Raw genomic sequence first — 25,720 nt, 5'->3', positions numbered from 1 at the left:
TGGGGACTTCTCCTTTTCTTTAATGCCTGTCTTCCAGCTGTATGAGGTAAGCATCTTCCTGAAGTGAACTTGGGCTCATTCCACAAAAGAATAAACGGTGAGGCCTGAGAGCTATCTCCCCTCCATACGGGAAGACTATACGGAATAATACCATCCTGCTCAGGAATATTTTGGCTTCAGTTCCACCTACTGAAAGAGTTAGGCAAGGGCACCCATTTGATTAAAATGAGATTTTGAGTCTGAGGATTCACTAGATAGACTAAGTACTTCTTCCCATGCCCAAAAAGACTTCTTGCAAACAATGCAAATGGCCTGACTTGACAGCATTAAAACGTAGGAGTAGAAATCTTAATTTACACTGTTTAAACCAAAGCTCAGTGCATTGCTGCTTTCTAGGTGCTGTACACCTAGGCAATAGGCCTGGTCATGCACACTTGTATATTACTGAACTGTGCATTTATGGTAATCTTAAGATTTTATGTAGTACTTTTTCTGACGTGGAGTGGTAAAGGGTTTGCATTTTTTTTGAGTAAGTGATGCAAGCAAAGGGGAGCACCTGCCATCTCTAAAGGCTTGCTAGTGTTGTTAATCAGATATTGCCATCAAAATTAAATATATTCAGTGGTAGACAAAGAGGAAGGAAAATCAAGAAGGTAGAAGGAAGAATCTCTGCAAGTATTGGCTTACGTAACATGTTAAAAGCAGTGCCTGCTAGAAGTACAGGGTAAGCTTGTTTTGATTCATATCTTCGTTTTGAAAGCAGGCAAATGTTTATAGTGTGGAGGATGTCTCCACCCCTCCCCCAGTGAAGCTGTGTGCTGGGGAAAATGATGACATTGTGTGTTGGTGAATTCTTACAAATCTTAACATAGACCGTAATCCTAGGTGTGTCTGTGCAGGGGTAAAAAAAAAAATAAATCTATTAGCTTCAGATGAAATCATAAAATGAAGTTTTGAGAACGAGGTCCAACTCAGTGCTTAACATTTTGGGTTATACTAAGAAGTCTTTGTTTCAAATCTCAGTTTAAAAATCTGTTTAGTTTGGCAGTAGGATGAAATCTGCTAAAAAGCAGCTGTTAATCTGCAGTTCAAACTGCAGAGTAAATTGCTGGAAGGATACCTTTCTTCCCATGGGAAGACAGAATTTTGTAGTCTTTGTTTTGTTTTTAATTGTCGTCTTTTTAACGCATTCTGAATGCATTTCCTTACAGCTTCTGTAGTCCTGCCTCAAAGTAGAGGATATGAGATGAGAACCGAGAGAAAAGTGGAACTCATTCACCAACACAATTTCTTGATTAAAACCCACTTTACTAATTTTCTTGTATTTCTTATGTGCTGTTGGGAGTATCTCGTGTTTTGGCATACAGCTTTTCCCATGTTTGCTCTAAGTTGATGGTTTAGTTTTTATTAAGCAATGTGTGGTCTCATATGCAAAGCTCGCAAAGCATCAGTTGGGGCAGAAGGAGCTGAGCTATGTAAGAGCATGAAAGGATGGCACTTGGGTGCTGGAAGCTTTTTCCACTATGATTTGTAGCCAGAGTTAGAGCTTTGTTACTATATATCTGTATGTTGCAGTGAGATTTCATGGATAATTGAAGCTTTCAGGGTGCTATGTGAAAGCAAGTTTGTTCAAAGGTCCACCAGTCTTACTGAGGGGAAAATATGCTTTCAATACAGGCCAAAGCGGCAGTAGTACAGATGAACATATTAGGCCCTAGTTACGCTGTCCCTTGTAGGTCTTTGCTGATGCAGGTGAAATTGGAGTCTGAGCAGTGGTGTCTCTGCTGTTTGCCAGCTAGCTGTCAATATTTATTGCTTCAGCTGCTGTAAGGCTTCCAGTCAGTGTGTAGAAGAAAATGGTTTTAATGTCCTGAAGGCCTGGAGTCCTCAATAATAATTTTTTAAGAGGAGTTAAGATTTCTTGCAGGTGCAAGAATGCATCTAGGCAGGTTCTTGAAAGTTTTGTATAAACTGCATGCGAATTCACTATGGTTCACTTTTTTTATTCATATAACTCCATATCATATTGACATCATGTTGACAGATGATTTACTTAGCATGAGTAAAATAGATGCTATAAAATAATTAAGCTAGCATCTGATTCTAGTACACAGAATCCACTTTAATGAATACATTTAATAGATGGGATTTTTTTTTTTGCTTAGGGAAATAAGTGTTTGGGGTTTTGCATGAAAACAAAATGCTTTATTGTCATACCAGAAAGAAATGGAAAAGATAGCAGATTCTTCTCATCTGCTCCAGTGATACCATTAGAATAAGAAAGTTTATTTCCATGTCTAAATAAGTCTATCACTTCACATCCAGGAATTTAACACTAACTTTAAGCCACTCATTTCTCCAAGCTCAAAGATTGACTGAGGTGTCTGAACTTGCACATTGCATGCTTTCATCTACTGGGGCTACAGGCAGCATCAAAGTTTTATAGTGGGATGCAACTTCTCTTACCAAAATAAGATACTGCCGTCAACATTAAGTGTGGCAATTAGAACTAACACCTTCAAGAAGTCATTCATGTCTGACTGCTATGTATTTGCTTTACAACTGAAATATGGTTCCTAGGTCCCTTAGCTAGTTTTTTGTTGAGATGAACAAGACAGCATGGGTGGAAGGGATCCAGCAGTGTTTGTGAAAAGGGCACTGGTTTGTATAATTTTCCTAGCCGGTTTAAATCACTGATGCAATAATTAAATGCTGAGATGTCCACTTTGACCATCTAGTAGTGCAAGAAACTGAGGCTGATTGTGCAGTCTTTCCCCTCTGAAGTGGTTTCAGGGCTGCTTCTTGGGGTTTCTGACAGCTTTTTTGATAGCGTGAATAATTATTTTTTCCTTTTCCAAAGTCAGGGTAATAAGTTGTGTGTGACTGTTTGGGTTTGGGGTTTTTTAAATGTATAATTGCAGGTCTGCATGGCCAGCTATAAATATAGTCTCTGATTCCTGACAGATCCTGGTTATTGTCAGGTCTAGGCAGTCATTGCATCAGATAGTACTTGGCTGACTAAGTAGTAAAGGCAGAGATGTCTACCTTACAGTTTTAAAAAGCTTGCATTTACTTCTAATGTTTCATGTCAGAGTTAAACAAACATACTTGTTTAAATGGAAGAGGTTTTCAGTGAGGGAAGTCTACAATAATCTGAGTCCATCTGGGCTTCTGCTTCAGATTCCTGGCTACTTAATGTAATTGAAAATAGGCCAGCTGCCTTTCAAATACATTAAGATTCAGCTTTTGTGATATCTTGCTTTTCTCGATATTACTTGCTCTTGAACTCTTCGGTGTAGTAGGTTACTCATGTAGTAGTTTATCAGAAGGGCTTTGTATATTTACGTATGGACCACTTAATTTATTCTTGCTTGGGAACTCAATTAAATTTTTGGGGGCCTTCACTTAAACTTCTGTCAGCTGTATCTTCTCATTCAGACCTTTTTAGTGTCTCTGTTCATGTAGGATGTTTGTCAGGGTTTGACAGGAAGAGAAATTGACATATTTTCAAAGTTTTGAGGATTTCTGTTTTTAATACAACAATGGGAACAAATGGGTTAGACTGTCCTTTTAACTGCATATTTAACTGAGTATTTAATTCCAGAAGCTATTGAAACAGATATTTCAATACATCTTGTTATCTACTGCTTGAATCATGTAGCTTTGCTGTGAAGCAGTAATGTTAGTTAGGGTCAAAAAAACTTAAGTTTTCTTTTTGCAGTAATCTGCAAGAAAGGTGAAATAATTCAATTTTATCATTTGTTCTGCCTTGCAGGTATAACGAGTAACGGAGTTACTGTAGCGTCATGAATTTCCACTTATCAACTACACTAAATGAACTGAACGTGCGTGCTGGTTTGTTGCCATTGCTGAGGAAAAAAATAATTTTGAAGTTAGTTTTAGGATTGGATTTCTATTCGGAGAACATTTTAGATGAAGATTTGGTGCACTATGATCAGTGTAGTTTAGGTAACACTTTTGAAGTGAATCAAAGTGGCTAGGTTAATGTTAATGATTTATGAATGGCCAGACTATCAAACATCACTTGCCAGTAAAGGAAATATTTATATGCAGGAGCAGGAAAGACTCTGAATAATATTCTTGCATCTTTTTCTAACTAGACACTGGATTTACAACAGTATGTTTGGTGTTGGGGTATGAATCTTAATGTAGTTACCTTTTTTGTTTTTAATGGCCTGCCCCATATTTGATTTGGATTGTCTTTGTCTGTGATTGCTTTTAAGAATACAGATATCCAAATGGAGGGTAGTAACACCAGCCTTGGGGCGGGGGGAAGGGGCAGAGCAAGGTTATGAAGTACTTGGATCAGTAAAATGGTTTAGGCTATAAGGAATTTCATTCTAGGCTGCTTTTAAAAGTGGCTGCTGAAATTAGAGAGTGTGTGGGAATCAGACTGTTTCTTGACCACAGGTGCCTAGCACCATATTCCTTAGTTCATTGATGTTGCCTGTATTCTGCCTGTATTGAATATCTTTCCAGTATATCACTCCTGAGGTGTAGCTGCGTACATTCATCTGACATGTACGTTATTTTATTATTTGCCACCTGTCTGTGTCAGATCCTGAAAGCTTTAGATTATAAAGAAACAGCCTGTTCATGGTCAGAAAGGACCTGCTCTATGATCTTCTGTAGCCCCCTGCCCCCCACAGGAGTGGTGTTTTATTTTACTTAAATATGATTATTTGCTTGAAAGGATGCAGGGAAGGGAACAATTCACTGAAATTTGGTTTTAACATCTCTGAAGTACAGTGTCACTTTTAAAATTTATTTAGGATTTTGAACTGGTGGTGTATCTGAGTTTTAAGAGATTGACTTTTGAACAAAGGCTATGGGAGCTACAGAAAAAGAATCTTACCGCTGATCTTTGTTAGAAACATGTAGGCGTCTTTATGGTTTACTGAATGTCTTATTGAGGCATGCAGGCTGTTTGAAGCATTGTTGTCGTGTCTGTCTAGTTTATAATTGTTGCACTTCAACAATATGACTGCATGCTGTCATTTAATCAGACATCGAATAAATTATCAAGAAAGCTTTCTGGATAATTGTTCAGTGATTTAAAGCTTCTTAGAGATTCTTTGATGTATGGTATCTGTTCTATTTGTCCTCAGTTTTCTTGTCCTGTTCCCTTTAAAAAGGGTGTGTGTGTGGTGGTGTACCAGTACCATGTGGAATCCTCTGGGAGACTGGAGTGTGTATTTGGTAAGGAAGAGAAATATGCTCAGGAGGGAAATGGTTGTGGAGACCACCTGTCATAGCAGGTTAAAAACAAAAACAAAGGGAAAAAAAAAAGGGGGGGGGGGGGAGTGTCAGGCAAGAAGCTTGGAGCCTGCAGCTTGTGCAGAGCATAAAGAAAAGCTGATATATAGGATCAGTAAGAAGCAGATACTTAAGAATGAGCTAAACCTTGGGAAGAAGTTTCCCAAGTGCAAAATGGGAGCATATGGTGCTCTGTGTCACAAAGCCACTGGTGACAGAAGCCAAACTTGGAGATGACGACCCATCTTGCAAGGGCACAATGTACGAGGAAGAATCTTGTTTATCATCCTTCTGTATTTCGGTTCTCTCATTTACTCACACTTGTCCCTTGCTAAGAACTTTAATAAAATCTGGCATTTTTTAGTTTGAAGTCTGGTTTGAGGAAGCTCGATGTAGTAGGAGAAGGTATAGGCAGAGCCATGTGAAGGCTATGGCAGCCTTTGTATCCCGTTACATTCCTGAAGTCGGCTGTAAATGTTTTTGATTGTCGTAATGTTTGTTCAGTAACATGTGTGGGAGCTGCTGTCATGTGGCTTTGTTGCATTACCTCAACAGTTTGTACTTTGTAGGCAGAGTGGACAGTTTTCCTCTTTGTAAAAAGTAAAAATGAATTACTGAAGCTTAGTCACTGAGAAGCGTTCAGAACTTCACTGAGGTATAGCAGCCTTGCTGAAGTAGCAAGCTAGTACAGTTTCCTATACCAGGTAAAACCAATGTTAAATAAGATTACCTCATAATTTATGTTCTTTGTTTTTTTGCAGTAGAAGAAACTAAAAACCAGAGGCAATCAAATGCCTTTTGTAAACATACTTCCTAAGGAAAAATCTGCTACAGTTTCTGCTCTTGCCTTGGGAAACTGTGCCAGTTATACACCCGTCAGTTTTAATATACTGAGAACAAACACTGTTTTACTTAACTGGAGAATTGCTTATTTGGCATTTGCTACAAGGAAACTGAAGTGCAGCCTGTGAAACTTGAATACAATTTTGAAGAGAGTATTTGAAGGATAGAAGTAATAAATCTCTTCACATTGCCCTCCAGTATGTGCTGTGTTCTGAATATCTTTTTTTCTGCCTGTCTTAATTTCAACAAATATTAAATCTTACGTTAGGATGCTGTTTGAGTTAGCTTGGTTGGCGCCTTTTTTAATTTTGACCTACGTGTAACAGTAGTACACTATTTGTGTTTTTCTGATGTTGCTTTCAGGTGTTTATTTTGCCAAATAATCTAGCTGTGAGATGTGGTTATGATAAATCAGAACTTAGAGGGATTTTTTTGTCTAGTTTTAGGTTTATGAATGTTCAGTTCTTTCTATGTAGGTTTGTTGATTGTAAGATTAGCCGCGCCCCCCCGCCCCCCCCCCCCCCCCGCATCCTCTAAAAACTTTGGTTTCCTCAGAAAAGATGGTAATCTTACATGATGTAGTTCTCAGAGGCAAAAAGGGGGACAATATTCCTTATGGATAAGGATGTCCAAATAGAAATGCCAGGAACCTGAATTTTTAAACTTACTTTGACACCCTGCTGCTTATGTTTAAAGTGCTGCTCCTGCTGAATTCAGCTTGGCACGGCCACGTTAAAAAGTCAGAACAAAGCTTTCAATTTAATTATCTAGGAAATGATGAAAACAGTGAGTAACCTGATGTGCGTGGGGGGAGGGGTGAAGAAAAAAGGTGATGCAGCCTGTCTAGAATTTCATAGAAATCTGACCAAATCAATTTAGTACTTCAGAACAGTATTCAGCTGTTTTAACTGTGAAACCATTTTCTGTCTGCTTTCAGCCCTCAATCTTAAACACTGTACGTACTCTGATCTGTTCTACTGATTTCCATAGAGATAAATGTAGATGTGATGAGTGGCGCAGAGGTATTGTGAGAACTTTGAGGTAGTGAACTATACCTTTGCCAAGTAAGATTATCAATAGATTAGAAGAATACAGATAAACTTAGGTTGAGATGGGAAAAGTAATGAGCCAAGATAGCAGTAATTAAAGCTTGAGTGTTGCTGTGGTAACTGATGAAATATGAAGACTTCTGGAAATAGATTTCCCAATGATAATACTTCTTAAAGCCATGACTTAACTAAGTGGTATGTAACATGTTTTAAGTGTTACCTGAAGATGCATCAATGAGCCCTAGGAAGATTGAAGAAGTGTTAAGATGTTGCAAAACCAGAAGAAAGCTCCATTCTGGTTGGTAAATATGTTAACTGGAAACTGAACAGTCCTGGGTATATATTCTCTTTTATTGTAAAATGAAGAAAATAATTACATTGAACCTTTTAATTGTCCACACTGAAGTGTGTGTTATTTATTTTAATTGTGAAGGTGTCTTTTCAGCTGATTCCTGCTCAATCATTAGGATAGCTTTAAAGAAAGGAAATTATTTTCCCAGCTGAGAATAGCAGCATGGTTTCAGTGATTTCCCGCCCCCCCCCCCCCCCCCCCCCCCCGAGATGAATGTAAACAGTTTATGTCACACAGTTCTGTTTTGTCTTCTGTAAGAGAGGGGTGCTCTTTTGTAGCTGCTTTTTGTTGTGGGTGAAATGGTGTGTAATCTAAAGCCATCTCCAGTAGACATATTCTTATCAGCATTTGGAATGTACATCCTGGTGGTTCCCTTTTGAGGCAGAAGGGAATTTTGGTAAGATGCTGTGCCTCTTCTTTTTTTTTTTTTTTTTGTGTCTCTACATGGCAGTTAAGTTCCACAGCCATTACAGACTGATAATGTACTTGAGCCAGATGTTTTTGATCTTGCAAGACACTTAATATATTTTATATGTATATTTTACTTCAGGAAAAAAACCTTCCTTATGTGGCTTCTGCTGCACAAAGGCCTATCTTTAAAAGCTTTTAGTTGTGCTTTGAGCTTGGCATTGTGAAAGTAATGAAACATGTCATGAGTTTTAAACTAGTGAAATACCTGCCAACACTCTTCTGTTTTGTTAGAGCAATCAGATCTAAACTTAAGATTTCTGCATCTAGTTCATTAATTTTCCAAGAATTGTAAATGCTAAAAAAGGGAAGATTAACTGGTCAAAAGATTTAAAATTGTGACCAAACTGACGTGGTTGTTCTAAAAGCTGTGGTTCATTCACTGGGAAATCAGTCCTTCCGGCCATAGCTTTTAAATACTGAATTTTGTTTTGTTAACAGTGTTCAGAATCCTTTTTCTTTGTCGCTTTTTTAATATACCATGATAAGTCACATCTCATGACAAATTATATGATAAATTGGGAAGAAGTTTCTTGAGAAACTCTCCGGAGCATGTTCTCCAGACTGCTATTCAGTAATGCAGTTATTTTCTTAATCTGTTTGTAGAAGTCTGGCAACAGCATTCTTGTGATTACTTAAAATATTAAGTTCTGCTTCTAACTAAAATTGGATTTTAATCCAGTATTGGAAGTTTAGTTTTCTTTCGGTGGTGGTCTTTCCTCCACTGTTAGCTCATCAGTTACCAGATGCTATTTTCCAACTGCATTCAAACATGTTTTTGAGAATGCAAAGATAAATTATTTTAGAAAATACCAAGACCAAATTTATGGATGCGAGTACTAAAAGAGAATTTTATGTCACTTGAAAAGATTATAAAGATGTATGCTTTTACAGATAGCTTGATAATGGCTGTTTTGTTTCTAGAAAGTATAAATGCTCAGGATGATACAGTTGTTTTTTGGAGGTAAGCAGTAGGCAAAAAAAAATAACAGTGTAACAGTGTGCAAAATATTTAGGTACTGACTTTAACTGAAATGTACTACCTGTTTAAAGTAAGTGACTAGAGCGGAATTCCTGGCTGTCCCTGGTCCTGGACAAGGCCACATTTGTCATATTATCTAGGAGTGCAAGTACTGTTATTGGTGATGCTGATAGTTCTCAAACTGTTTGGTCTGTCAGCTAGGGAAAATCTCTAATTAAAAAAGAAGTTCCTTCTAGGAGTAAAAAAACTTGTTTTAAAAACAGGCATCTGAAGCTTAGATTTCTCTAGTTCTGTTAGCAAGAAAATGTAGTTATTCAGCTTAACCTTAGATGGGATTTACTGCACAGAAAAGAATGGCAGAAAAGGCCATTTTGAGCAACAGTATATTTAAATAGTGTTTGGAAGTTGCAGTTCTTCAGTAAGACCATGTTTTTTTGGAAGTACTTAGATCTTTTCTAACATGCCTTCAAAACTTAATTTGAAAAGCTGTGCAGCTTACCAATTAGAAGCTCAAAAATAGGTTTGGTTTTAATGTGGAATCTGAGGACCATGTTTAGTTGCAAAACTCCAGAAATCCACTCTTAGAAGTACAGTTTACTTAAATGGTCTGGTATCCAAGATGTATGTTGTTCTTCCAAGCTGAAAGAAACAAGTGTTTTATGATGCATAAAAAAGAATATCAATAAAGAATTGTTTATGGCTTCCTGTTTTTTATGTTGTCCCACTTTTTTTAAAAAAAAGTTACTTTGGCTAAGGGTTGTCTTATTGTTTTATAACAATGCTTGTGTGTATCTCGCTAGCTGAGGACCTTGGAGCTCTGAGGCCAGTCTCATGTACTGTAAGGCTCTACTTGGATATAGAAGAACGGCTTAACTGAGGATGGAAAAAAGATTTATTTCTTAAATGTGGCACAGCAAGAAGTGTGAGATAAATGACAATGTGTAGTCTTGTTTTGAAAGGGCAGGCCATGCTATTGTTTAGCACTTAGATTTTTACATTACTTAAAGCAACGTATGGTGACAGGGCTGTAGAAATATGGCTGTAGGGAACATTTTTGTTACTGTTTTTGCACACCTCTGCAAAAACCCCGGCAAGAATCTGAGCGTTGCCTCCGTTAAGTGCAAACATAGATGGGTGGGGTCCCTTTGCTTGAAATCCTAATTTTAAAATCAAGCTTCAAAGTGGTAGCAATGAATTTTGGAGCAGGGCTGGTAGAATGTCTAGAGCACAGTAATAACATGTTGAGAGCCATGGGATGTTTCAGTGCAGATCCAAATCTGCTTGAATATATTTTCTATAATTAGTTTGGGATTTAGAAAAAAAAGTGCGTCTAGAGTTGTATACTTTATATGGGTTTGTATTCTCTTTGCGGTTATGAAGAAGAAAATGTTCTTATCTCTCATTTCTGGACAGTGAAATGGAGTCTGAGAAGCTTTTAATTAACCTTTTGATTAATTATTTTGGTGAAGACATTATTTGACTTGTAATTTTTTCTAGCTGTTTCCACTTAGAGTTATGGGGGAAGGAGGGAGGACAAGTACATGTTTACAGGTACTATGGAAAAGTGAGAGATTCTGTGTGATCTGCCTTGCTAATATAAAACAGTCAACACCTGGTGATGGGCCTTTGTCTCCATCTTGATACATATGGGCATATTTATATTCTGGTCACATCCTTGGTAAGCATGCAAAGTGTTAGAATTAGCAGCAAATGTGCAGTTCGGCTGTGATTTGGTTGTGCAGTTTATGCCCATCAGTTCATGTTTAGGGGCCAAATCTACAAAAATATCTGCACAGGCTCTTCTAAGACTGGAAAAAGACCTGTTAACCTCGATTTAGTCAAAATTATTGTCTGCTATTTAGTAAGCGTTACCTAAGGCTTACTCTTGTAAGATGGCATCTATACAGATCTGAGTTTTTATGCAGCTGTGGCTTTTGAGACTTATCATGCAAATTATCTGACGTCATGACACTCATTTCTTTGTGTGCACTGCAGTAAATGAGCTGTGATGAGATGGTTACTGTCAAATGTAACCTGTAACTGTGATGGTGAAATTGAAGTTCCAAGATAAAGAGAGGCAGAGGGAAGTAAAAGGAAAATAAATGGAAGGAGTGTAATTCTGACACAGTTTTTCCTAACCTGTTTTGCCAGAAAGCTTCAAGACCTTGTGGAGCTCTACACGGATATAATTTGTTTCCACTGAACCTTTGAAAGACTCCCTTAAAATAGGTCAAATACAGTTTCCTTGCTTTAATGTTGTATATTTCTTGCTATTTATGAAACCGTAAGAAACCTTGACAACAAATGTACTCATCTGAGTTGCTGAAAATATGCAGTCATGAGGGTATGTTTTTGCCTATGGTTCTGTTGTCTTTCAGTATGTAGTGTGGTATTTTCACATATGTGTTGGGGAAGGGAATAAATCCAGAAAATTTGTAATAAAGTTTACTTTTATACAATAGAGGTTTTTACTTGGGTAGCTAAAAAGATCTTTTTTCTTGCTATTAGTGCAAGATGACATTTTCTGTCTGAAGCTCATCATGAAGCACATGGGTTTCTTCCTTTTTCTCTGCTTACGTGCCTGAAATTCTTATATTAAAAAAAAAAAATTCTTTTTCTTGCTTCCATGTGCCCATGCAAGTTATGTAAAGCAGTTCTGGTGGCTGTAATTTTATTCTGTGACTTAAGGAAATAGAACTCTACCTTCATCAAGGTTACATCACATTAATTTCATGTTTACTTTCAGAAGTAAATGTGCGTTTATCTTCATATGTCTGCTAATTTTCCTTCATTTGGGCAAAAGTTTAGTGATATAGATGAAATGGCTCTGTGACTTAAGAATTTTACCTAAGTGTGTTTGCAGTACAACTATGATTTAGCAAAACTAAAACTTTGCAAATTACATTGTTGATGTAACTATATAGGGGGCAGAGTCTTCTATCTTAGATGGTTTTGTTGCTAGTCAGGACAAAAAATAAAACTGCAACTCTGACGTGATCAAGGTTTAGAAATAGGAAAAGTCGTTGCTCCCATGAGAAATGTAATGTGTTTGTCATTGGTGGTAACTTCCCATTTGGATGCTCTGAGCACGCATGAAAAGTGGCTTTTTACTGCACAATTTGTTCTGATTTTGCAGGTTGTGTCAAGATTCTTTCTACCCTAAGCTCTTGCCAAGCTTACGTTTCAATTCTTAGGTTTGAAAATAATCTTGTGTGTGACTTCAAAACAAAAGGGATGCTGTATTTCAGAGCTGGGTTGCCTTTGGCAAATATGTTTTGAAGCCAGGTTTCTGGTGTCCATAGCAACCTGTGGAGAGGAAGGAGAGGCTGGACTCAGATGGGTACCGACATGCAAATAGGGATTTGGAATTTGCTAAGTGAGAAAAGTGCTTGAGGTTGAAGAAAGTAGCAGACCTGAGATGACAGGCAACAGTGGACTGATTAGAGGGGTGAAGCAGAGGTCATAAATGGGAAATGGAATGATGCATTTATGCCTAATAGGGCGTAATAATTTTAAAAGACCTGAAATAACACCCCAAAACTATAAGAAAATGTTGGTGAAAATTACTGTCAGTTTTCCCGTTTTCCTTTGTGTGATGGTATGTGCAGCAGATAATAGTGTTTTCCTGCTCTTGTTTCTTCCATTAGCTCATGGGAAACATTTGTGCATCTCTCTCATTTTGTATCCTTAAGTATATACATTGTGTAATCCCATGTCATATTTCTCCTCTCCACCCTGTTCTCCCAGGAATTCCTTATTTTATTCACTGCAAAGCCTTGCTTTTGAATATCTGTTGCAGAAGGTGGAAGAGCTGGGTGAATGAGAGAGGACTGTATGAAGAAAGTGTGTGGTCCCATATCAAGGTTTAGAACTGTATTCTGGACTGTTAGGTCTGTTTTCCTTAAAGTTCTGAGAACTAGTAAATTTGCCTAGGTGTATGTTTAATGCAGTAGAACATAAAATATTGTTATGCCTCTATAAATTTATGGTAGATTATAATAAAATTTTATACACCTCACATCTTATACTAGACACACTGTGTGTCCTTCTGTTTCAGAACGAACAGTGCATAACTGGAAAGGGTAGAGAGGAGGACTAGGTGGCTGGCCAGAGACTGGCTTTTGTGTAAGAAGTGGTCGAGTGGAGCAGGATTCCTTTAGCTGAGAGTAAAGGTAACTGAAGGAAACAATATAGGCATAAAAATCGGGACTGATATTAAAGGTGAAGGTGGCTGTGTACTGCCTCATAATTAAAAATCCATGGATATCAAATATAATTAGCAGGATCAGGTTTAAATTAAAGGATAGATCTTCCATTCTGATGCATAACTAAGCTGTGGAACTCCTTGCTTCTAGGTGCTAAAAACTAAAAAAGATTCAGAAGTAATATTCATTGAAGAGTTGATGAACAGCTTTAAATCTAAGATTCCATATATGACTTCAGAAGTTCCTGATTCAGAAATAGCTGAATATCTGGAGAAAATGCTTTACAAATATTACTTTTAAGTGAGAGATGCTCATTTTGTTCCTACATTCCTCCTTCACCATCCTAGTGATATTTGCGAATAGCCACAGATAAAATGCTGGACCAGATGGATCCTTGATCTTATGTGGTGGCTCTTTGTATGTACTAGTTACAATGATGTGCTATGGTGAATGCTTTTAAAAATCAGAGGAAGGAATCTGGTAATTCTGTATTCAGAGAACTGTTTCAATAATGTATATTTTAAAAATGAAGCCACACATGATGGAGAAAACAAATTTTAAAAGCTGCTTATAGAGACCCTTTTATTATGTGTGTTCTAGGAATGCAACTAGACGTTTGCAGAACTAAATTTAATGTGTGGTCATAGTGTGAGCTGAGGGTGTTTTTGTTTGGTGGGTGTTTGGTTTTTTGTGGTTGGTTGGTTGTTTTTAAAATTTTTTTAGTTTAAATATATTTGTGTTAAGAGAGCAGGGCAGCTGACTTAAGACTGCATGTTTTATGAGTTGAAGCTTAGAGTCTAGTGGATATTCTTAGTGGGTGGTTTTTGTTTTTTTTTTTTAACAAAAGAGGTATAAATTTATATGCCAATTGTTGCTTTCCATGTGAAATATTTGCTGTGTACTGTTGGTTGTGTAGAGGCTTGTTCATTTGGCCTTAGCTAGCTTTTAACAGCACCTTGGAAGAATTTTTTTTTCTTGAAGAAAATAAAAGGAATGCAATGCTTGTGCATGCTTCTGAGTGTTCTGATGTATAAACAATGCTTAGTGCATATCCTTTTGACCAATGGACATATCATGATCTTAGTGTTGATTTGATCTTAAATTCCATGGAACAGTATTTCTAAATACTGTGGGGCATTTCATGATGTTTTACCAGAGCAGTCCTTTGTTGATATCAGGTAAATACAAAATGACATCCCTTCATTTTGTGATCGTCCTCTACCTCTTTTTTTTCTTCCCCCTCCCAAGCTGCATCAGAATGTCACGGTTGTTTCCTCAGTGTAAATTGAATATATTGTGAAGTGTAGCCTGTGACTAATTGCCTCTTGCTGTCTCTACTTATTAGCTGTCTGACGGTGACGTGGTTGCACCGCTTTCTACACATGGCCTCAAGGGTATGGCATTGTGACACCCATATTAAAATATGCAAGGCTTGATTTCAGAAGGCATTTTGGGTTGGAAAGTTAGAGAGGTTATAAGCTAATATTGTGGCTGGTTTTACCCCTCTTATTTTAATGACTACTAGGTGGTAATAGAATACGGTGTACCTATTTCATGTTTATACATTCTAGTATAGAGTTGGTGTTCTAGAGGCTATTTCAGTTGTTTTGCAGTGTTGTTGAATTAATGTTATCCTACAGTTCATGTTTGGAATATGGCTTAGTAATTTTTTTTCCAAAAATGCATTTAAAGTGTATTAAATATCAGTGCTCTACATGTCAATTTGGTGCATTAGTACCAGATTAAAATATTGTGATGGCACACAGGCTTTTCAAGTTGCATGCACCCTTAACCTTCCTAAACAATTTACCAAAATTAAACAAGTGCTGGACTGATAATTGGTTATTGGCAAATGGGCAACTCACAGGTTATTGTAGAGAGAGTAACTGTGCGAATGTCTTAATTATACATTGGTGTCTTGGTAGCTGTGACATAGTTCTGTCATGAAAATATTTTCTGTGGTCTTTATCCTTTCTAAGTAAAGATATTTCCTCTTTCCTTCTCCCTCCTGCTTCCCAGTGAAACTCCAAATACTGTCTTACAAAATTAGGTGTAATTTAGTTTAGGAACAGAAAATTGATATTCTCATGGCTTTGTTTTATTATCGTCATTATAATTGTACAAGACAAACAGGAAACACAAAGCGGTTTCTCTACAAGCTTTCCAAAAATAATGGATGGAGTTTACCAAAACTTTGTGGGTAAATCTTTGAAACCTCAGACCACTCAAGGCCTAAAGCTTAGATTGGTGAGCACCACCCCTTTTGAAAACTGTAAATTTTTAAGGCATCCTCTTGGAAGTGTATGAAACTGTTGGTCATTTTACCTACGAACTACCAATTTAGAATCTAGAACGCTAGTTAGTTTATTTAATTGGAACAAAGTATGTAGTATAATATTTTACTAATGAAAATACATGGTTCTTCACTGAAATTATTTTACGCATGCACATGTTTTACAGCTATGCAGGTGTTTAATGATGCTTCCTTTCTATTAATTTGTAAATTTTTCAAAATTTTATTTTTCAGGGGTTTATAAGAAGAAGTAGGAACCTTTTCTCAAGCTGAAGACTAAGTAGAAGAAAACTGTATCATGTGTTAGGATACTGAAGAGTGAAATTTCTTGGATTAGTATATTTCTGGATTGCAAAGCAAAAGAAAGAGGCTGAAAATGGGGAGAAAGAAAATACAGATCACAAGAATAATGGATGAACGGAACAGACAGGTGAGAAACGAGTCTGCGTGAAAAGGTTCCTCAGGAATCCTAAAAATTAATGGAATTAATTGGATTAATGAAATTAATGGAATTAATTTGAATACATTCACCTTAATTCACTCTTCTAAAGCAGAGCCTTGTCTTCATTTTTCTATGGATGGTGTTACTAGAATACAAATAGTAAATATGTCTCAGTGGTTTCAGTAATGTTTTAGGGGAAATAATTCTCTATAAGTAATATCAGTTACTACTTAATTCAAATTCACTGTAAAACTACTATTCCTATTTAAATGGTACCCTACTCTGTATTTCTAATACTGGAGGATCACATTGAAACAGACACCTTACTTGATCTGGGAGCTACTAGAAACACTTAGTAATGAAGGAGGAGAAAGGATGTAGCATAAGTACTGGATCAGACCAAAGGTGCCACTAGGCCAGTATCTTGTCCAGCAGTGGTCATAAGTAAATAAGTATAGGTAGAGATGCACACGTTACACTACTCTGTAATCCTCTTCCAGTGTCTAACTATTCTTAGCTCAGGGATTTCCTGAGCTGGATGTGGTTTCCGTATATTTAGTAACCATTAATGGATTTTTTTGTTGTTTTCTCCACCCCCGCCTGTGAACTTGTTCAGTTATCCTTTGAGCCCTTATAAAGTTGCAGGATTTATAACATCTTTTGGCTAGGATTTCCTGTAGGACTATTACCTGTTGTTTCAAGAAACACATTTTCATTTATGCTTAGTCATGGTTCTGCTAGTTATTTAGCTCTTGTATGAAAGAGGCAGAAGTCAGTCACTCTCTAGTTCGTCCATCATGTTTGCGATTCTGTGGACCTCTGCCATGTTTTCTTATTTTCTCTTAAAATAACCTTTTTTTCAGACTTAGTACTACTAGCTTACTTAGTTGTTTTTGTACAGAATTTATTCTACACCTTTGACCATTGTTGCTACTTTCCCGTAAACCTTCTTGAGTATTGCTACGTTATTTTTGGTGGCAAAGGGACCCAGAACTCCACAGTGTTCAAGATGCCTGCAAAATATGGACTTATATAGTGGTATATTGATGTTTGTTCTCTGTTCCCTTCCTAGTATTTGATTTGCTTTTTGGACTACTTCTGAGCACCAGCTTGGTGTTGGGGTAGTGTCAGAATTCCATGACACTGTCTTGCTGCTGACACATCAGCTCAGAGCCCATTGTTTTGTTTGTGAAATCAGGATTGTTTTTCTCCCTGTATCACTTTAAAGCAGTGTAAACTCTGAGAAGACTATATATAGCAAGAAAAGTATTATTGGAATTTGGGAGAAAGCCAAGTATTGTGTTTGAACAGCTTTAATCACACAGTGACTTTGTTTGATGTAGATAAATGTCTTAAGTACACGTAGTAAAAGTAGATGAATTAATAACTTCAGTTCTTTCACATCTTGCTCTAGAACTTCAGGCATGTTGAAGAGGTGGAAATTGATCCCCCTCCTCCATTTTCCAAATGTTTTTGGAGTAAGTTGGACAACTGATTTTGTTCTGCTTGAAATACAAGTTGGGGTGTTTTTTTTGTTTTGTGTTTTTTTTTTTTAACCCCATCTCATTGTTCAGATTGGAACAATGGAGAGGAGGAGAATTTGTGCATTTGTATCAATATTTATCCCACTTGTACTGTTGTTGTGACTGAAACAAAATATGGGTATTAAATTCTAAGTTTTGCTTCTGTTTTTTGAATAACACTTTTCTGGGCTTTTTAGTGACTAGGAAGAGGCTTTAAGCTCTAACTTAAAAATGGAATTAGGCTTGCCTTCTTTTTCTGTGGAAACTCAGTTGATAATATACTGTATCTTGTTAAAAGGCTTTAAAGAGGTTAAACAGCTTATGTTGGTGGAGCCAACTTTTTTGTGTAGAGGTACTGATGGTGTTCTTTAACTCCATTGGTGTCCTGTGGACTTGGTAGCTAGCATATGAAGTGTTAACATACTAAAATGCCCCATTGCACAGGATGTTTATTAGGTATTAATTTACTTTTGAGAATTTTTTTCATTGACCCAGATAAGGAGAGCTTTTAGGGGTTGTTTTGCCGAATGGAAAGTATAACTCAGCTGAATTCTGTCTGTTTTTCTATGGCATGCGTAGCTGGTTAGTAGGTCATTCATGAACATGTGTATGATGTCCTGTTTAAATGTTCAGTATGATGTTCAGGTTTTTGTCTGATAATATTAGTAGAATGGGATAGAGCTTTGTCTGCAGAGCAAGTTCATATAACTTATGTGGGAAGAAAAGCTATTGTGTTCTCAGACGCATCTTATTTCTGATGGGATTATATGTGAGCTCAAAACAGAATATATAGACTGTTACTCGGAGGGATTACAATTGTCACGAGACTGTCATTGTGTTATTAATTAAACAGTCTTATCTACTTGAATGAGCTGTAGGACATTTATCTTCATTAAGCTGAATAAAGTACAGTAAATTAGATATATCAAAGGAGCTCAATCTTCCTGCCTTTGCACTCTCCTTCTTGCCCATTTTTGCTAAGCAATATTAGAATAGCGCTGAGGAAGCTGTTAGCCTGCGATAGAGATGATTTTTTTTTTTTAGTGTGGGCCTAAATGGCACAGCAAATGGCAAGGAAAAAAAGATAAATTTGCAGAACTAATATTGTGCTTTCTGGGGTCTTAAATGAAACCAGTGTTTATAGTAGTCTATATGCATTAAAGTAAGGCTTGGATTCCAGTGGTTGTGGGGTTTGTGCTAAGCACTGTCCAGACACGAAGTGAGAGAAACCAGCACTAGCTGAGAATCTCACAGGTAAAAAAATTGAAAAATTTCTCAAGTAAAATAGCCTTACAAGAGGTGAGAAAGGTAACTTTTCAGTAGAGAAGTTAAGATCCTCTGCCTGGGATCGTACAGGTCCTCAGTGGAACTAAGCCTTCAGTCTTCTCATTTGATGACTTCTCAAAGTAATACAGCACATGAACGTCTTGTTCATGATGCCTTTTTCTTGACAAAAACTGAACAGTTGTATCTGTCTATACTGGCTCATACCTGGGTAATAATCTCTTAAGTGTCTTGTAACTGAAGTATCTAGAACAACAACAGCTATTTAAAAAACCCCACAGTTTCCCCAAATCCCCAGAGGAATCCAGACAAAGTAATTCTTAATGTTCCATGCAAGACAGGATAAATAAATCCCAAGTATTCTGAAAGAAGGTATGCGTAAAGTGACAGAACTGCTAGGAGACTCTTTTTAAAAAGCAGCTACATTGTGTTATATGTGGGTAAGTAAAATTTCAACTTGCATTTGGGAAAAGTACAGCCCAGTAAAACCTACATTTGTACTTGGTCAACTCATTGAATTGGTAACTGAAAATAAAATACTAATAGAAGATGCATTAAGGTAAAATCTGTCAGATTTTTTGGCATCTTGTCTCACTAATGTATTGTAATTATTAAACAGTAAGTAAGTAAAAAGATCTGCTTACTCTGGTTGAACCTTAAATGTGTTACAGCACACTCACATAAAATTGTTTTAGAGATAGTGCTGTATCTTAATGGAGCTTCTCACCAAATGTGCTTTAAAAGGGTTGAATAAAAAAAGTCACGGTAAGTACTCACTTTTCATCTGAACATGGATTATTCAATCCTCACGGAAGGATCTGTGATTAGTGGTCAACAACCCTAAGAGGTTTCTAAGTTACAAGCACTGCACAGGAACTTAGGTGGAAATATGGTTATCAAAATATGCCTGACATTCCATAATCTCATCTTTCTAAGTCTTCTGTTTATTACTTCAATTTCTACTGTAGCGAAGTGTTAACAATACAGATATTCAAAAAGCATAGCCACAGTGCATTTTTGGGAGGAGGGGTGCAGGTTAAAACAGAGTTGAATTTTTTTAAATGGATGTGGATACTGTTTTATAGCTGAAGAGGAATCTCAGGTCCATAGTACCTTTTGCAAACATTTGTGGTGGAAGAGCAAAGTATGCATATAATGTTTTAATATACAGTTATTGTCGGCATGCTATGTACTTAGTGTTGTTAGTATATCTGTCTGCATCATTGAAAGACTATTTATGTGGTGGAAAGGATAGTATATATTATGGATGGTATTAAAGTAATATGCATGAGATACTCATCTCTGTGTATACATACCTCAAGGCGTTATTTCCAGAATTTTCCCAGCCATCTTCCAAGAACTTGATGTACACCTGGGTAATTACCACGTTAAACTATAGAAACGCATAAAACAGGTTTGATTGTTTCTTGTGTTTTACTTCAGTCCATATCTTGCAAAAGCATACTCACTACGTCACTCACCTGTCAGAGGCATATACTTTGAATTGTAATAGGGGGTGTGAATGTGGCCATAGACAGAGGTGTTCCCTTCAACACTGAAGCTCAGATTGAAAGGCTCATCTGAAAATCGCGTCTTTATTTAAAAGGTCTCAGAACATGACCTTCTTGGTAGAAAATGTGGGTTAAGAGGATGTTTAGTAAAAATACTGTCTGTGAAGAAAAACTGGCCTTAGCCTCAGACCTGTGTTTGACGTCGAATATGTTGATGCTCTTATATCCTTAACTAACTGAAATCTTGTGAAAGGAATACCTTTTTTAAAACCTTTTTTTTCCATAGCTGATGGTGATTTTTATAACTGTTTCCCCCTTCCTCAGTGGGAAAGGAGCAAATGCTCCTTTGTGATTATCTGTAATGGATTTATTTCCCCACAGCAGTTCTAATTGGACAGAAAGATTGTTTTATGGTGTTCCCAAGTGGCAGAAAACGGCTTAAAAGAATAAGTGAATCTGATTAGATGGTTTAATAGCAACAAAATAAGTCTATTTCTTAGCTTTGCATAATTAGAAATCATAGAATCAATAGTAACAGTTTGTTTCCATTGATATTGCTGTTTTCTTTGATTTGACTAGAATTAAGGTTGTGAGTAACTTGTAAACTAGTTACAGAATAGATGATCATCACAGAAGAAAATATTGTGTTACCTAGAAAGTCAGTGTTGGTTGAACAGAAGGAAATAAGGTTAGAGGATCCTACACACTTTAACTCTCCTTGGTAGTTACGTACCCTCTCCTTGGTAGTTACGTACCCTCTCCTTGGTAGTTACGTACCCTCTCCTTGGTAGTTACGTACCCTCTCCTTGGTAGTTACGTACCCTCTCCTTGGTAGTTACGTACCCTCTCCTTGGTAGTTACGTACCCTCTCCTTGGTAGTTACGTACCCTCTCCTTGGTAGTTACGTACCCTCTCCTTGGTAGTTACGTACCCTCTCCTTGGTAGTTACGTACCCTCTCCTTGGTAGTTACGTACCCTCTCCTTGGTAGTTACGTACCCTCTCCTTGGTAGTTACGTACCAGTAGAAGAGAGTGTGTGTGGGAGCATTGGCCCTAAAAGTGACACCCAGATATGATGGCAGTTCTTCTAAGCTTGTACACATGTTCCATTATGTTGCTTGTTAGTAGCCATATATAGTGTAGGCTCAATTGGTATATTCCTTGAATGCTTGATTATAGTCCTTTAAACCCTTGTCATGTGTTAAAGAATGATTATTTTTTCCTCTTCTCTAGGTCACCTTTACAAAGAGGAAGTTTGGATTAATGAAGAAGGCATACGAGTTGAGTGTACTCTGTGACTGTGAAATAGCACTCATCATTTTTAACAGCTCTAACAAACTCTTTCAGTATGCCAGCACTGATATGGACAAAGTTCTACTTAAATACACAGAATACAACGAGCCCCATGAAAGCAGAACCAACTCAGATATCGTTGAGGTAACAATTTGAAAAGACACATTAGTTTTATTATCTCCTTAATACCTAAAATATAGAGCAATGTAGAGTATTTTAAGGTATTTTAAGCAAATGTATTTAATAACTTGAAAACCTTGTCATAAAATGTAAACTACTGCTTTTAGTCTGGTTTCTCTAAGGCAATAAGTCATCTTTACAGCCATGTTGTTTTCCCATCTGCCCTCCACCTCCTACCAGTTTCTGGGAAACATGTTTGATTTCAACCACATTTGGCAATGGAAATAGAGGTGTGAAAGATGGTTGTTTTTCTGGGGGAGGGAGAGGGGGAAGTGTCTGAGGTTTTCATGGGAAAAATCAATTGGGTGGAAAATAAGGTCCAAAGAGTGCCCTCAGCCTAAAAGACAATTACGGTTGGCCCCTTTTCTCTTCTGAGGCAGTAGCCACTTTGCCAGTTGAATGTTGCACATGGATCAAATCAGCCACAGCCTGTGCTGCCCCTTGTTCAGCCAAACAAGAAGAAAAAGAAAAAGTGAATCTGGAACAAATGAACTTAATTAAATTTGTTGTCCAATCACTCTGTATGTCAGTTAAAACATAGCAGTAGAACGACTGGAGTTTCTGCAGTAATAGAATAGCATGACTGTATTTACTCAAAGGTATTGGTTTCGTCTACATTTCTTATGCTTGTGTTTTAAATAGAAACTCTTTCCAGTACATAATTTCTAAATTAGGTGCAGTAGGAATCAAGGATTTTCTTGGCAATTGGGAGCCTTTATGTACTGCAACTGCATTTCAGATAAGAGTCATGTCTCCAGTACTCCTGTAAATAGACCGAAACAGGTGGCTGACTTAAGTGTTTCATTTAAATTCTGAAGTTGTCTTCTGAACAAATGCCCTGCTTTTTAGGAATGATTTAGGAGTAGTGATTAGCCTTGTATAGCTGTAGAGTCTATTGCCAAGGGGGTCACAGAGTACAGGAAGGATACTAGCTGATCTTGTAAATAAATTTTTGACAAAACAGGAATGGATAAATGCCTCACATTTCTTTCTGAGAAGGTTCTCTGCTAATTTGTCAACCGCCTTTTATGAGAATGAAAACCTCCCCAACCTCCTTCTTCAAAGCTTATGTTATCCCCCTCATTAGTTCTTAACCCTGAAGAGTTGGAGGAGTATTACTTTGTCACTGAACTGGTATAAATAAGGGATAGGCACTGTAAAAGAAAGGAGAACCCGATTCTTTCAAGAAGAACTTTTGACTGCGGCAAACGTGAATTTGAGATCGGGATGCAATCAAGTTGGTTAGCCAGGCTGTTTTGTTTTTTTTTTTTTAATGTTCTGCATCTAAGGCCTCCTTGTGTTATGACTTGACATAGTGCTTCTTCACATCATGAGGACTAAGAACCTTTTCCAAAATAATTTCTACGCAAGGGAGCCTGTAGCTTTTTGGGTTTTTCTTGGTGTTTTTTTTTTTTTACCAGTGTCACAGATACGACCTCTGGCAACTACCTTAAAACGTGCAGTCAGTACCCAAGTGCAGATATGGTTTCTATTCTGGGGGAATATACAAGGACTCATCTGCAGATTCCTTCTGATTTTCCTCTGTAGGCTTACTGTATTATACTCATGTGAATTTGGGACTTTACTCTCATTTTTCAAACGTATAATTTAGGAGCGCATTTTCTAGTCTCTTCAGATTAGCCCTGGGCACTCTTTAGTCTGTTTGAAATAATTTCGGTTCAGGTTTTTTTGTTTTGTGTGGTGATTCAGTTTCAGGTTTTTTTTTCCTTTCTTCGTAAAAGGTTGCTTATCCAGAGAGAGGAGTTTATACCTTTTTGCAGGGGAAATATGTCTTTTAGTTTATGGCTGCATTCTGGATGGGAGAGTTAAGTTGGTAGGATGAAATATTTACAAGCTCATTATATGTAAGTTAAGAGTGATTGTTTTCTCTCTGTTGGATTCCGGGGCGGGGGAAAAAATGTGTACAGTATTTCAGAGAGATACTCTGCAGTTTCATTTTTTGCAACTGATTGCATTTCAGATTTGCTCTGCCTGTATGGTAACTTTGTAGGCTATTAGCTGTTGTTCTTCAAGCAATTAAGAGATGCCATTCATGGTTGCATTTGGATGCTTTGCTTCCCACTGTAAATAAATTATGTCTTTAATTTAGAAAAACATTCTTTTTCAGTGGAAAACTATCTACTTTTTTGCTTTACAACGGAGCTGAACTGGTTCAGTGGAGAATATGATCTGCTTTGAAGCAGATGCAATGACAGGTCCAGCATAGGTAGGGAGGAATGTGGGAGAAGAGATGAGATGGGGGAAGTGTAAGACTCCTGTATTTAAGCAGTAGCAAGTTGCCAGAAGCTCACTGCTTCATGTAATTTCACCATTGACAGATGCTTGTGGCATGATGTTGGTGCTGTAGCTTCACCTCTATTTTGGAAATGGTCTGAAAGAACAACGAAAAATGGCTTCTCTTCATTGTGCCTATGTAGAATTACTGTTTTAATAAAGAAAAATTACCACCCTGCCGTAAAAATCTGTCAAATATATACTAAATCAATTCAGAATACGTAATTCCATTTTACAGAGCTATAGCTGATGTACATATCTTAGCTAACATTTTAGTAATTCACTTGCCTCCTTGAATACGGCAGATGGTATTTATTGTGATGTAGGCTCATCATGAAACTAGTCTTGACCCACTGTGTTTCTGATATGCATGAGAGGGGGATTTTGCTGTGCTAGAAGGGAAGCTAATTCTACATAGCTCAGAAGCTGTATAAGGGAAGAAGCGAATCTACTGTTACTTATTTTCAGTACTGGGTGGATGGTAGTGTTGTAAATGATTAAGTGAAATAGATGAGACATCTTCCCATTATAGTTGCTGCCTGTTCAATTTTGGCATAGGAGTTGCTTTTATATGCCCAAAGCTTGGTTTCTTCTGTTGCTGCTGGAACGTTTGTGTGAAAACATAGTAGGAGGGAGAGCACTGGCATCTTAAATGAATGATAGAATTTTTTTTGATACATGCCCTTATGTCTTTCACTGTACATATTATTGTAGATGTGAATGCTCTGTTGCTGTCCTGTATGTATTCTTTTCTAATTATTTTGTCCCTTTTGTGTGTTTTGTTGGTCCCATTTTTTCTATTTAGTTTCTGTTAGTATTTCCTTGTTGTCCCCCCTTTTTTCTCCATTCAATTTCTAAACAGTCTACCTATCAATAAATTGTTGGCTTCATTACCTATTTCTTACCATGGGTTTTTGTCATCATAATTTTTTTCTTTCATAGCTACGTGGTAAATGGTAACTGATATGGGTGTAAGGAGCATGGTTTTTCAGCCATCTTGGCAGAATCACTGACTTTTGAATAGCTGGAATTCTAAGTTACCGAATCTCATTTTAATGTAAGCTTAGTTTTCTAACTATCAGTAGTGTTCCTGGGGATGGTCCATTCCCTGCCATTTAGTACTTGTAAAATTAGGGGAGAAGGTCTTGTAACAGATGGCCTGTAACCAGTTTTAAAGGATAACTTGTGTGGTGTTTTTGAGCTGGGACTCAACTTCTGTGATGCTTATCTTCTTTGCTGTTTGAATCTGTCTTACAATATTGGAAAAGAGAGGTGAATAGGGAAAACAGAATTGTTTGAAACACTCAATCTTCAGAACATACACAGGTCTGTGAAAAAGCTTCCTTGCTTATCAGGATCAGGTACAATTCATCTAATGGGTTTTTTGAGATTAATTTCTGCATCCCTCTGGAGTATGGAAGGTGAGGACAGCTGTTGTTGGTGAGGACAGTGAAATTTTGCTTATGATTGTTGATCTCCTGACCTCTTAGTAAAAGGCGTTTACTCGAGAGTTGGTGAGTGTAATGTTTCTTTTAAGCCTCATGAAAGGAAAAACTGAATCTGCTGTCAAAACACCACAATAACCTTTTTACAGGATATCAGAAATACAAATTTTCATTCAGAAAAAAAATACCTTTGTTTCTTGCTCTTGGAGAGTATGGCCCTTTTCACATCAGATGAGACATTTTCTCCTGACGAACGCTGTTTCATCTTATTTTTTGTGG

General features: G+C 37.2%; 1 protein-coding gene across 15 annotated transcripts in view; it reads left to right on the top strand.

Moving 5' to 3' along the window:
- Positions 1-25,720, top strand: part of MEF2A (myocyte enhancer factor 2A) — a 93,374-nt gene that overhangs the window by 20,746 nt on the left and 46,908 nt on the right. For 14 of the 15 annotated variants that reach the window (XM_064456141.1, XM_064456138.1, XM_064456131.1 and 11 more), the window contains exons 2-3: positions 15,704-15,899; positions 21,462-21,665. In XM_064456141.1, coding sequence (XP_064312211.1) covers positions 15,846-15,899; positions 21,462-21,665 — 258 coding nt within the window. In that variant the 5' untranslated portion in view covers positions 15,704-15,845. Of the gene's footprint in view, positions 1-5,964; positions 5,982-15,703; positions 15,900-21,461; positions 21,666-25,720 lie in introns of those variants that run through there. The other variant, XM_064456135.1, reaches the window with a different exon arrangement.

Source organism: Phalacrocorax carbo, chromosome 7, assembly GCF_963921805.1.
Source record: "Phalacrocorax carbo chromosome 7, bPhaCar2.1, whole genome shotgun sequence".
NCBI lineage: Eukaryota > Metazoa > Chordata > Aves > Suliformes > Phalacrocoracidae > Phalacrocorax > Phalacrocorax carbo.
This window is presented reverse-complemented; position numbering and strand designations above follow the sequence as displayed.